Raw genomic sequence first — 13608 nt, 5'->3', positions numbered from 1 at the left:
TTTACAAATAAGATGTTTTCTTCCTCTGATAATGTGTTGTTCGAGTTATATAGTTTATATTAGATAGTTTGGACAATGTAGTGTTCATGATCCTTCTTTTTTTTCATTTTGCTATTAAACAAGTCTTCATGCACATTTCCCCCCGAAAGACTGAAAAGTGATTTCAGCATCTGAGGTGTAAATAGACTGCATAAAACTTTGACTGCAACAGGCAGCATCCATTTATGGTTCATCATTCTCCTGACACGGTTGCATGTTTAGGAATTTATTTTTAAGCAAACATGGCGATAAAAGCACCAATGTCAAGCTTTAGGACACACAGCAGTCATGTCTCTTACACTCCTACACGCACACACTCTTTCCTGCAAGCGCACGCGCGACGTGGCGCGCGCTCACACACTATACGCGCGCACACACTGCACGCACACACAAGTGGGGCCTGAAAATCTGTCAATTTCTGCCGTGTGGTCGGTCACGTGACCTCCTCCTCCGTGGAGTGGATGGAGATGACTCTCCACGTCAGCCTACGTCTCCCAATTTCTGCTTAGCGAACCTGCTTCAAAGAGGCAAGAGGCACGGCGCTTCAGAGCCATGTTCAGGGCGGTTATAGAGGAATCGTAGCCCAGCAGAGAGTTGTAGAAGTGGGTGAATACGATGATGGATTTTGACGAAAGGGTCCCCGTCGGATCGAACATGTATCTGCCCAGCTGCACGTATTATGTGTCGGCGGGCGCTGATTTCTCCGGTCTTCCATCGTTTTTGTCACAGACCCCGTCCACCCGCCCCATGACATACTCCTACTCCTCTAACCTCCCGCAGGTTCAACCCGTCAGAGAAGTGACATTCAGGGACTATGCAGCCATTGATGCATCCGGTAAATGGCCGCACCGGGGGAACTTGCCTCAGTGCTACCCCAGCGCGGAGGACATGGTACACCGGGACTGCCTGTCAGCTCAATCCGCCGTCGTAGGGGACATGTTCGGTAAAAGCAGCCCAGCAGCCGCCGCTGCCGCATACCACCACCACCACCACCACCACCACGCGAGTGCTGGCTCCGCTGCCACCAATTTCTATGGGAATGTGGGCAGAAATGGAGTGCTGCCGCAAGCTTTCGACCAGTTTTACGAGACGGCGTACGGGAACGCGTCGGAGAGCTCCTCCGCGAATGGTTACTCAGGGGACAAAACGGCGACCAAGCCTCCCGGCTCCGTGCAGGAGGAAGCGCCATCGTGCCTGGACAGCGAGTCGAAGGAGCAGCGGGATGAAACGAGCAGCCCGGAGTTGTCTTCCGGCAACAATGAGGAGAAAACCGGCGGCAGCAGTACGTATTAAAGTCAGCGCCTCGGTTATGAGAGAAAGTTTGCAATCTTGCGCGCCGCTGTTAAACATTTTATATGCTGTTTTATAAGCATATAAGGTTTATAGAGGGCCTGCAGACCCCCCCACCCCCTTCCCACCCCCCAACAAAACTTTGTTATAAACTGCAGGATCACGTGTTTGGAGTTGAAATTGGCCGTGAAAGACACCAAGGCGGATATTTTTCTGTAAAACTCCCCGATGTTTACCAATATATATAATATATATATAATATATATATAATATATTACCAATATATATATATATATATACCCAGTAATGCCCAGCAATGAGGTGGTATACAGATCCGCGTTGATTATATCCACTTATTATGACCGTGCTTGTTTCACGGGTTCTTAGCGTTAAAAAGACCCCTTGCATGTAATGAGGGTGGTGCCTCTGGTTTAAGGTTTAGCACACACGAGGTCTTATGTTAAAGCTAGCATGGAGCTGCTGTTCATACTTGTACATTTCCCCTTTATTTGCTCTGTAAAAAACAAAAAACAAACAAACCAAAATAGTTTTCACGTAAAACTCAATGCAGCAGAGTCTCATTTACCTGCGTCTACCAGAGGCGTCTACTTTAAAGTGAACTTGTTGTTTTCACTTGCTAGTAAAGGTCAAAGCCCAAGTGTATTGTCTAGTGAGCCAGCAGCGAATGGCTTGGTAATCTTTCCAGTGTAATATAATATCAGTATATATGACACTTGAAAGGTTGAAATGGGAAATATGTTATTAATGGTTCATGTTCAGGAAATCCTCTCATGCGTAATCTGGGCGACATCCCACCCGTATAAATCTCTTTCTGTAAAATAGTCACGGCTAATTTGAAGTGTTTAGATTTTCTGTGACGCCTGTATTTCTTCTTCTCCCTCTTCTATTTTTGTGGCTTTCAGGTGGACAGAGGACCCGGAAGAAAAGATGCCCTTATTCCAAATATCAAATCAGAGAACTTGAAAGAGAATTCTTTTTCAGTGTGTACATAAACAAGGAGAAGCGGCTGCAACTGTCTCGGATGCTCAACCTGACCGACCGACAAGTAAAGATCTGGTTTCAGAACCGTCGCATGAAGGAGAAGAAACTAAACAGAGACAGATTACAATATTATACGTCCAATCCTCTGCTTTAGGGGGGTCGGGGAGAAGACGGCCACAGCTCCATTAGTCCTCTGCTTGTGGGACTGGTTACGTTTACAGACTGACTGACTCGCCTGGCTGTGTCTCTCCCCGTGTACATTGTGTACCACATTGGCCGCAGCAGCAGCAGCAGCACTGCTCGATGGTTAATTTCAAGTTCGAGGACAACAGTATCTTGTGATCTGCAATACTCAAACAAAGAGGGAGTACGAACAGAGGCGGTCCGCGGACTTTGATTTCGCTCCTCATTGTCTCACTTTTGAAAATGTAGATTTTTTGACATCGCCAAGACTGTGTTTGCGAAGGCCTTGTTCATAATGCGACCTAAGACGCTTCATTTTCCTTTCGCGCGAGAAAAAAAAGAAAAGAAAAAAAGACGTAATGAATTGACTGATCGAGTGTATTTTGTACTCAAAAGATCTGATTTTTTTCTCCTGTTTTTCAAATCAGAAAACTTGTGGATTTAGGCTGATGGTGAATATCTTGCCAACCGAATCTATATTGGTGTGACCAAATAATGAATCCGACGGATGACAATGATGTGGGTTTTTTCTTGTTTTGTGTGCTTATTTATTTTGTAGCCTCTCGTTTACCATCTTACTTTGATGCCACGGCTATCCAAGCTAAAATCGGTTAATACACGCTGACTACTGGGATCCCATGTTGTAGTCTGAGCTGACCTCAAAACGAGCTTTTGTCGTATTTTCTGTGCCCTGCAAACCAAGCATTAGCAGACTAATTTTGTATTTTGCGTATCTTTCAATTTCCAAATCAATTCTAAGATGTCTCTTTTGATTTTATCAATCCAGTATTAATAATCCAGGTCGATGGGTCCGTGTGGATTTGCACTGAGGTACACGCCCCGAGATGTTCACAACAGGTAACCTTACGCGGTGGGCCCCTTCGTTTTAAACAAGATTTTCAGTTCACGATTCTTGAATCTTGATAATTGTCGTTTAAATAAAACAGAAAAAAAGAAGAGAAAAAGAAAGATGAAGATTAAAAAGATTAATTTTCAAATGTACCGTCAGGGCGAGGCTGGCCAGGATGATCACACTGAATTTAACTGCTTGGTCTGCCCGAAATATTGTGTATCATCATTATATCATTATATTTCCAAATAATAAAAAGTGGAATATTACCGAAAATCAACTTGACTTGTATTTTGTCAGTGACTTTGCTTTTTCAATGTGTGTGTGTATGTATATATGTATATATATATATGTATGTATATATGTATATATCTCACACTTACAGCGCAATCACATTGAGCGGAAACAATGACTTTCAGTGAATTTAAAGGCTAAAATACGAAATATTAACCAAACAGTCACACTCTCTACCACACTACTGCAGATTAAACTCCTCCTGTGTGAATGAAGCAAAATCAATAAATCATTAAATAAATACCCAACAATTCAGAGTCTTTGCCAGCTGTGTGTTTAGATAGGTAACACAAATATACAAATATAAAAACAATAATAAACCTGAATCGATACTTAAATTATGTTTGTGCTGCTGTGCTCTCCAAACATTTTTCAGTCTCCCTTGCTGTATTTTGAGTTATATAACATATTTTGCAATTCTTGCATTCCATCTAAAGGAAATCATTGTTACTGAATCTTTGCAGATAGCGTATAGGTCACCTTTTATCTGTCACAGTCATATTTATTGTTGCCAGCATATTGCACCATGTGTACTTTATTCTCGAATCTTTTCTCTCTGCTTGTGTCTGTCCGTGTGCGCAAACTGTCATTTTGCTGATTGGCTTTGGAAACCCTCTCCAACTGGAGTCTCCTTTGGCGAGGGTCGCCATATTTGCTGTTGTTATCGCTGTGTTTATGGGAGCTAGCCGCAGCGCATTGGCGTTCATATATGACAGTCAAAAGGGCCATAAACTCAGGGAGAGAGGCTGAAGTTTATGGTTGCCTCTCGCTGCCATAGTCCGGCCTTGCCTTGCGCATCCTTTACTGCGCGCTGGAATTCCGTCCCTAATTACGGGACATCCTCCCCGTTGCCGCAGCAACGCGGCCATAAAAGCTGTCTGAGAGTCTGGAGCATTTGTACAATTGGAGTGCAGTGCAATAAACCGTCTGAGACCCAAGGTTATTAACTGTGTTACCAAGGAGGCGACAGCAACGACAGGCAGAGGACGGATAGGAAAAGCTTCTGCTCGCTCGCTGCACCGGCTTCATTTGAGAGGCTTTTCCCTGTAGCGTGGTTTATCCACCTCAAATCATTCCTGAGGAAAAGGCTGCACTTGGGATTGGACTCTTCTACCACCGGGCGGCGCTATTGGGACCAATGTCACGGCCCTGGATCTTTTGATCTCCAAACTCACCTTAAAAGCAAACAGGTAAAAGTCGCCCGGGAAGCCTGGACCTTGAATAGTTTTGCTCTGCACTAAAGAAAACCAATTGTTCATCGCTTGAATTCTTGCCTTGCATGCAAGCCCTGTTAGTCCGAGATAAGAGCCTCTTTTTTTTTAGTTTAGTTTCCACATTTTTCCTCTGGTGCCCAAAGGCTTACGCGCTAGAGAAAGTCTTCCTGGGGGCCCTAATAAGGCAGCACATCTGTGCCAAGGCTTCATGCTGCATGTGCTATTCATTTTGTTGGGCTAGAACTTTTTAATGGTTGGAGTGTAGCATAGCCGCCTTGTACCTGGAGAGATCTGCAACCCCTCCCAAGTCTAACCACAAATGTTTTGTATTTCGGAAAACTCTGCCTTAATTATTAGACAAAGGTGGACACAGCTCGGACGTTAATGACACAAACTAGGCAGTGGGTGCTGGAAGGAAAACAAACGGTTTTATTTTTCACATACTAATGCAGCTCATCTTAAATCACAGTAGTCGCCTCTGTGATCATTCTCCTCCGTGCTCTTCCTCTTAAAGGAATCCATTAAAATCATTTGACGTCGTTCCAAAACACAGAATTCCCTGTCTACGTGCCAAAGCTGTGATTAAAAAGGTCGATTTGATTGCGATAGGGCAGCAATCGCGTCTCCTTTTCCTTCCTGTAACAGACACTATAGGGCTGAGGTTTGAGGCTATTCTGTCTCAGTCCAAGTGGCGAGTGGCTATTCTAAACCCTAATGCGTGTGGACCCAGTCTCTTTTCTCTCTCTCTCTCTCTCTCTCTCTCCTTTGTCTCTCGTGAAAAATAAATGCTTCCGCTTGGACGTAATAAAACGCCGCGTTATTGTTCATAACTGCACTCGGGACGAACATGATACGATTCAAACGGCCTCTTCGGCCACGATTATATGGGCCCGATCAAAGCCAGTGGTCAGACTAAACTGTGTTCAGGATATAATAGCCGGGCAGCTGTGAAAATGAAGATTTAATAGCTACAATTAATAACTGCAACACAACGGTATCGATAGGCCCCCGTGCCACTACAACATCATGAAGTGTGCGGGCCAAAACACTTTAATACCAGGCACACATAATTAATTGAGGTATTTGGTTTCCCTGTTGGCTCATGTGTCCCACGTGCAACAGGCCACTGTGGGGACAAGCGCACATGATTTTAAACCTATTGTTGTTCGTTTATCTGTGTCACTGGGCTAACAGTGTTGTGGTTCATTTTATGTTTTGGGGGAAATTTTACAAACGGACACAAACGCTCCGGCCGCTCACGGCCTTTATTCTGAAATCTCAAAACGCCTTTTAAAAAAATACAATTCCATAATAGATCATTTTCTTCTCAAATTGGCCATTGCATTATATTCTCATGCGCATAAATAACCCGCATCCAGCCTCAGTCATTTAAGTAATTTGAAGTATGCTCGCACTGAGCAGCAGCGATTGACAAACGTCCGCCGTGACTCGGTAAAACTCCAAGTCAGTGTACATATAAATGACAGAAAACCTAAATGGGCTCAATTTATGAATAACTCCCGAATTTCCTCTTTTTTTTTCTTTCTTTCTTTCTTTCTTTCTTTCTTTCTTTCTTTCTTTCTTTCTTTCTTTCTTTCTGTTTTTTTTTTGCAAAACAAACTGGGGGGGTTGTAAGGGCCACCTGGGCCTGGTAATGGCAAAGCTGGCCAAGATTAACTTCAACCTGGAGACAGAGCAATGGAGTGCACATGGCCAAGGACACGACAAGATGGAAGGAGAGTTTTATTGTGGACCTTATTGTCCCAAATTGGACAAACAGGATGGCTTGTGAATGTGGAAGCTTTATGTCGGCTTTACTGTGGCGCAAAGGGACTTTTCCCTCACAACAACGTGATCAATATTTTGGCAGATTAACGAATGTAAATTTGCGTATTGAAGTCCGCTTTGAGTTTTTTTTTTTTTAATGTTTGTAAGAAAGGAATCCAAACAGCGCAGTGCTGCATGGTGATATCATTTGTAGCGTTTGAGCAAAAGCACACGCAGGCTTGACCTTTTCACATGTTGCCCGTAATGATTACTTGGATACAATTAAATACATTCTATATTTTGCGTTTTTGGAAAAAAAACAGACAAAGAGCATAGTTATTGCGTTGTCTAATTTGAAATTGATAGATTGAAAAAAAAATGTGTTCATGTTCTTAGTGTAAAATTTAAAATTATATGGACACAGGATTTATATAAAATTAAGAAAGTGCCTTCAGAGGCTTTGTTGGATGGAAAGTAGAATGACAGGGAATTTTAGAAATTTGGTTTTTAAATGATTTAATTATTTTAATTTTTTTTCTATGTATTTGTGCATTCTTCAGTTGCGTTCAGACCCATCGACAATGTGTTTTCTTTGTCACGCAGCACTGCTTTGTTAATCTTCGCGAATTTTCCAAGAATTTAATATTTGCCCAAACTCTCAAGTGAAAAGTGATTTTGCTACAAACATGTACAAAGTGACTTAGAACAGTACAACTAAACGATCCGGACTAAAATGAAAATATGAACTTTTCAGAGGCATTATCTTCCGCATGTTTGATAGCAATCACTATATCTGTAGGCAACAATATTCCAAACACTTCTGTTTTTATTGCAGAGGAGCTCAGACTTGCTTTGGGCTGCAGGATGGACAACATAAAACAAGACATTTTGCCAAAGGCGCATTCTCCCTACAGTCAAAAAGACTTTATTACCGTTAAGCTTTGTCTTGTGTCTTTGTTGATGGGTTTCAGAAGGCTCACACGTTTTAAATTGACCTGACACCTTAAAGCCACACCGGCTTAAAGCGAAATTGTATAATAAATTGTATTATTTGCTTATATTTTCCCACTTACATCACTTTTATCGTTCAGGGGCTTGGCAGGTTATACATATAGCACGTCCTACTGTCCTGTATAGCTAAGCGTTGTGCTAACATTTGATTTGCATTGCATTTGTTGGAAAGTGGAAGTCAGTGCTTCAGGCCTTTGTGTACTTGTGCAATGGAAATAATGCTTCCAAAGCTTTTCTAAAGAACACATGCACGAATTACACAATTCAAAGACAGATGTTTTAAAACTTCTGAATCGTGTTGCACCTCGTCACTTCAAGGTAGCGCATAAGAAGAGGTGAGGCACTGATTGCTGTGCTGTCTTCTTTCTCTGCCTCAGCTCCAAGATGGATATCGTTACGTAGCCCCAGAGTGGGAGGGACTGCCCATCTTCCAGCTTTTCCATTGGTTTCACAGTCTGCTCGGCGGAGAGGGGGTGCCTCTAATCATATCCAGCATGTTTTGCACAAGAAATGTCAGCCAGAAAGGGCTACCTTCTCTCTTCGCCAAAATACACCACAATAATGTCATGTTCGGACAGCCCGTCAGGAAATGCGTTTCTAGTGGATTCTCTGATCAGTGGCCGCAACGAGAGCGGCGGAGGTCACTACACCGGGAGCGCATTGTGCGTGCCTCACAGCACTGCCACAGAAGTGCCTTACGGACTACACAACTATGGATACTTCCCAGGTATGGGTAAGCGGAGCGAGGTGGGTCCACAAAACGTGGTTTCCGCCTCGGGCGCTTACATGTCCACCATGGAAATGTGGATGGACGCACAGAGGTCATGTCGGATGGACCAAGATCACCCGGTAGGTCCTCAGGTCGCGCCCTGCTCGTTCCCGCAAAATATAAAGGAAGAGAGCACCTACTGCCTGTACGAGCAGGCGAAGTGTCCTAAAGCCTCCACCGCAGAAGATCTCACATATTCAAGGTTAACTGGAGCCGGCCAAGGGTCGAGTTCTTGTACAGTTACCGATGGCGGCGGGGGCTCAGTGCCTGTGCCGGGCTACTTCCGCTTGTCTCAGACGCACGCACATTCTCATAAACTTTACAACTCCAGCGGCCCCCAGTCGAACCCTTCCCATTCCCATTTTGGCCTACACCCCACTGCTCCAGCTCGCTTCCACACACCTCCAACCTCGACTTCTGCTCCAGCCACGGCACAGGAGGGGAGGAACACCGAGGGGCCCGTGTCCTCGGGAAACGCAGACCTGCAGCCTCACGCTGCGACTGGGACCGAGGAGGCACGCGACTCCTCGGATGGAGACGCCTCGTCAGCTGAAGAAACAGAGGAGAACGACAAAGAGAGAGCAGTACAGTCTAATAAAGGTAATGTCACGGTTCGTCTGCGCACTTTTGTTTTGTTAGCGTTCAGGTAGAGTGGGGCTTTTTAATGACACCTGTCAAGTTTTATTTTACTGGTCAGGGTGAGGTGACAGTGAAGACACAGGTCTGTAAACACTGCTTTTGCATATCTCGTTGTTTCTTATGCTATAAAGACAAGATTCTGCGAGAGGAACGCCCTTAAATAAGCGTGCATTTTTTCATGAATAGACAGAAATTGTACTGCGTAAAATTAAAAGAGAGAAGCAGTGATTATGAGGGCAAATTTAATTTTGCCTGATTATACAAACCTACAGAGTGACATGAAACTCTTTATTGTCGTTAAACAAGCACAACAAATTTAATAATACAAACCTACAGAGTAATATGAAATGAAGTACTTATTATACGATGCACGTTAAATACCTGCAGCTTTATCCAGTGTTGTTTTTGTTGTTGTTGGCTGCTGCATAAAAAAGGGCCTAAATTTATTATTTAGGCTTTTATGTTTTTCCAGTGCTATAACGTTTCTGTAATTTGCATCCATCTATGATAGCAGCATAATGTTTGTGTCCCTGTTTACGATTGGCGGAAAATTTTGCATATGTTGCTATAACGTCAACTGCAAGTCTGATGAATCTAACAAACAAACTATACTTTCCGACTCACACACACACACACACACACACACACACACACACACACACACACACACACACACACACACAGACTAATCCTTTCATTTCGTACTTATAATCAGAAACATTTATGACTTGGTTTATAACACTCTTATACTCTGTTAATATGCAGCTAATGTTAAGTCTGTTTTATTCTCCACTCCAAGCATGCAGTCGTGTTTTATTATAAGGTCACTCATTATCTATTTAGATAATGTCAAGTTTTCAAATGTAGTTCATCAGTAAACTCTTACATCCACATTTTAACACGTCATAAAACATTTATTAAATGCACTGCTTACCAAATATAGGGAATTTAAGGTAAAGTGTTGCCTGTTGTTTTAATATGAGCGCAATGCAAACATAGATTTTAAAAAAACTATGCTCTTTGTCTGCCTTTCTCTCTTACACACAGTGGAGTTTCTCATGTTTACAGTGCGTAAACCCGTTTATTTACCATTTTCTTTAGGAGACACAAAAAGTGAAAGCACGGCCAACTGGCTGACAGCAAAAAGCGGCCGTAAGAAACGTTGTCCATACACCAAGCACCAGACACTAGAGCTGGAGAAGGAATTCCTCTTCAACATGTACCTGACCCGAGAGCGCCGCCTAGAGATCAGTAAAAGCGTCCACCTGACGGACAGACAGGTCAAAATCTGGTTCCAGAACCGCAGGATGAAGCTGAAGAAAATGACGAGGGAAAACAGGATCCGGGAACTCACCTCCAACTATGGATTTTCGTGATGAACGAGAGAATCACGATGACACAGGAGAAGTAAAATAAAATGTAAAAACAAGATATATAGGTGAAATAAATTACATTCGCCACCCCACACCTCCTTGTCCACACAAAGACTCGTTTCACCGTGGGGTGCAGCGTCCTTTAATTTCCAAACACGCTTAATGTCAATGAAACGTCCTCTGTGAGCTACTGAGAAAAAGGAAAAAAGGATCATCTGAATGTTTTTGACTCTGTTTTTACCCCTGATTGTGTTTTTCTTTTCATATTTTCTTTTTGTATTGTTGATCCGACACCTCCGTCGTATGTTTGGGTAGTGTCGTCAGTGCAGTTAAATCAGTGCAGTGAACCCCCCCCCCCCCCCCCCACACACACACACACACACGCACGCATACATGCACACACACATGGACCTGCGCCCTGGAAAGTGACGGGGCAAATCATCTTTTTCATCTAAATTTTTAGAAATAATTTTGAAAAAATATTTAATTTTTAAACTGCATGATAAGAAGTTTTTATTTTATATATTTTTATTTTTTCGAAGCAAATTTAAACTAATCTGGAATATAATGCCCTTATATAACCAGGGAGAAATGACAAAAAAAAATCCTTCACCCTGTGACCATTAAATGTAGTACTATAAGTCTAAACTATGTATGAGCTGAATGTATAAATTGGAACTCCGTTCGCGTTGAGGGCGTTTACACGAAAACAGTTTGCAAAGTGAAGGAGGAATGTTCCTTTTTGTATATTTCTGTGTACATATGACAATGTGTTTTTTTGTGTAATGCTTAATAAATTATCAGCTCGCACTGAACCGAAGCCGTTTGAATTTTTTCTGTGTTCGTGTATGTTTTTCTATAGAAGGAGACAGGGACAGAGAGAGGCTGGAGGGGGAAATAAGCCTTTAAAATGTAAAGTTCAAAAATAACAGAGGCTCCTACACTTGATATTCCTTCTTTATTAAATTTTTTTTTGAGTGTGTGTGTGTGTTTGTAGCAGCTGAGCAACAAACTGTTTCTAAGCACTACTGCACTGGCCATCGGAAATAATTAAGATATTAGGCTATAAGCCGTCTAGCTGCATACCCAGCCGGCTATTGTAGAGTTTTATGACTGGCTGGTATATGAGCTTTCTCCCTCTCCTCTAAGAGCTGCTTCAGTCGTGAGAGAGTCTTTCGGACGGAGAGGAGGCCCGGCTCACAGCTAGAAAACTGAACTATGCAAACACACTGTGGATAAAACACGATTTCTGCTCAAGTCTGGGAATAACTGGGATTAACGCGAGGATCGCGGTAAGTTCATTCATTGCTGTACATTTGTCCATTTTGCGCCTTGTTGCAGCGGGTTCACTGGAGTGCATACAGCCCATCAAACACTGTTGTGGCTTTCTCAGTACATTTTTTTGAACACATGATGACCGAAGCGACGACCACGGTGCATTATGAACTGGCTGGCTGTGCTTTCTCTCGAGGCCCGGATCGACTGTCGAGTGGTTTAGGTAGTTTCATGTTGTTGGGGTCCATTTCTAACTCTGCAACATGAAACTGTCTTAATTGCCCCAGTTACATACATCGAAACCGAAAGTGAAGCAAATCTGGGTGATAAAGAGGGTGAGATTTTCTTTTTTTTTAAAGTGGGGAACGGTGTGTTGGTGACACGTTACAAACCTTCCTATGTGGAAATCAGGGAGGGGTGGCTGGCTGTTGTGTACAAGCTCAACCTGTCTTCCGTAGTGCTTTCTTTGGAGTCCTCCACTTGCTTTGCTTTCCTTCTTCTTTCTTTCTCTTGCTAGAATACGTCTGAATGGGCACGTGTGCTGAATATCAACGTGATCAAAGCTGAGTTGCATTATACATTGTGGACTTGGGATTAAGGGTAAAGCCGTGAGTGTTTTTCGTGAGTAGTAGTGACGCAGACACGCCAGACAAGGCCTCGGTTACGACCACTGCAGTGGAGGGGAAGGGGAAGGTGAATGGGGCAACAGCGACCTCCGTGGGCAATGAGACCGGATGCTTCCACTGCGCAATAGTGGCTCAGACAAAAGGAGGGGAAGGGCTTTATGGTGATATTTAGATCCGCCAGACAGGCTGTTATCTGCAGAGGCAAAAGAAGTGAATAGCCCCTGCGGTAAACTGAGTGAAAAAACACCCTGATTTAGGTTTACAGCCTTAGAGCCATTGGCATAGTGCCGTCTTTTCCTGCTCTGAAGGTGTTTGTCTATTCGAACTTTTAGTGCACAAATAGGCGCACAGCCGCTCCTTTCCCCCTTCGGCTTGTTTGATGTCTAGCCAAATATTGTGCAAGTACCAGCGAAGTGATAGCCCGCATCTAGAAAGCAAATTATGGACACCTTGTGCATTCTTCTGTGTTCCTCTTTTAGATGCATCAGCAGAGAGCAGATAATTTCTACGTGTTGAATTGCCTGTGGCCTTGTGGGGGAGTTGGCCAAGCTCTCACTTTATTTGCGGGTAATAAAAAAAAAAACGGGCATGCAGTATGTGAAAACTCAAGGTTGCTACTTTGAAACCTGCAGTAGTTAAATTCGCAGATTTAGGATTTACTGGACACGACAAGCTTACAGCACCATGTTTTTAAAAACACAAATAAATTCTGTGTTAAGCTCTATATGGGAAAAAAAACTGAAAATACAGCATATTAAATGTATCCTGGTGCAGGACATTCCCCGCGCCATTTCCTTTTAAAAGGGGGAAACCACAAACACCACATTGCATTTATTCTTAGCTGCATATAAGAGTAACGTTACACCGACGCCCTGGCACCTAGCTGGTATTACAGATAATTTGTTGATGGTAGTGATGATACAGGCGTATACTAAGTGATAACGGCGGTGTAAATAATAAACGGGTTAGAATGAGGCTCTGGTATTTTTTAAAATAATAATTACATATATTATTTATTAGTTAACCACTTCTATAATTTCTAAAGTTTTGGCCAGCGTGTTTGAATCCAGCGGATTATTTCAAAATTAGCAAAAAAATATGCATTTAATTTATTTCTATTTTCGCTGTTCTTCTTAAAAACCAAAACACACACCCACACACACACACACACACACACACACACACACACACACAAACACACACACACAAACACACACACACACACACACACACACACACATAAGCACAGTGTGTACAAATCCCTGTAGACATGCAC

General features: G+C 42.9%; 2 protein-coding genes across 2 annotated transcripts; both read left to right on the top strand.

Annotated features, from left to right (window-relative positions):
• Positions 1-455: 455 nt before the first annotated feature.
• Positions 456-3633, top strand: hoxa11a (homeobox A11a). Its single transcript, XM_005728803.1, has 2 exons — positions 456-1321; positions 2253-3633. The coding sequence occupies exons 1-2, from the start codon at positions 655-657 to the stop codon at positions 2483-2485; spliced, it is 900 nt and encodes a 299-aa protein (XP_005728860.1). The 5' UTR covers positions 456-654; the 3' UTR covers positions 2486-3633.
• Positions 3634-7500: 3867 nt separating this feature from the next.
• Positions 7501-10671, top strand: LOC102193452 (homeobox protein Hox-A10). The gene is made up of 2 exons (XM_005728804.1): positions 7501-9019; positions 10160-10671. Exons 1-2 carry the CDS (start codon positions 8161-8163, stop codon positions 10432-10434), a joined length of 1134 nt encoding a protein of 377 aa, XP_005728861.1. The 5' UTR covers positions 7501-8160; the 3' UTR covers positions 10435-10671.
• Positions 10672-13608: the final 2937 nt, after the last annotated feature.

The sequence above is a fragment of the Pundamilia nyererei genome, unplaced genomic scaffold, assembly GCF_000239375.1.
Source record: "Pundamilia nyererei isolate P.nyererei 1_Seehausen unplaced genomic scaffold, PunNye1.0 scaffold00030, whole genome shotgun sequence".
NCBI lineage: Eukaryota > Metazoa > Chordata > Actinopteri > Cichliformes > Cichlidae > Pundamilia > Pundamilia nyererei.
This window is presented reverse-complemented; position numbering and strand designations above follow the sequence as displayed.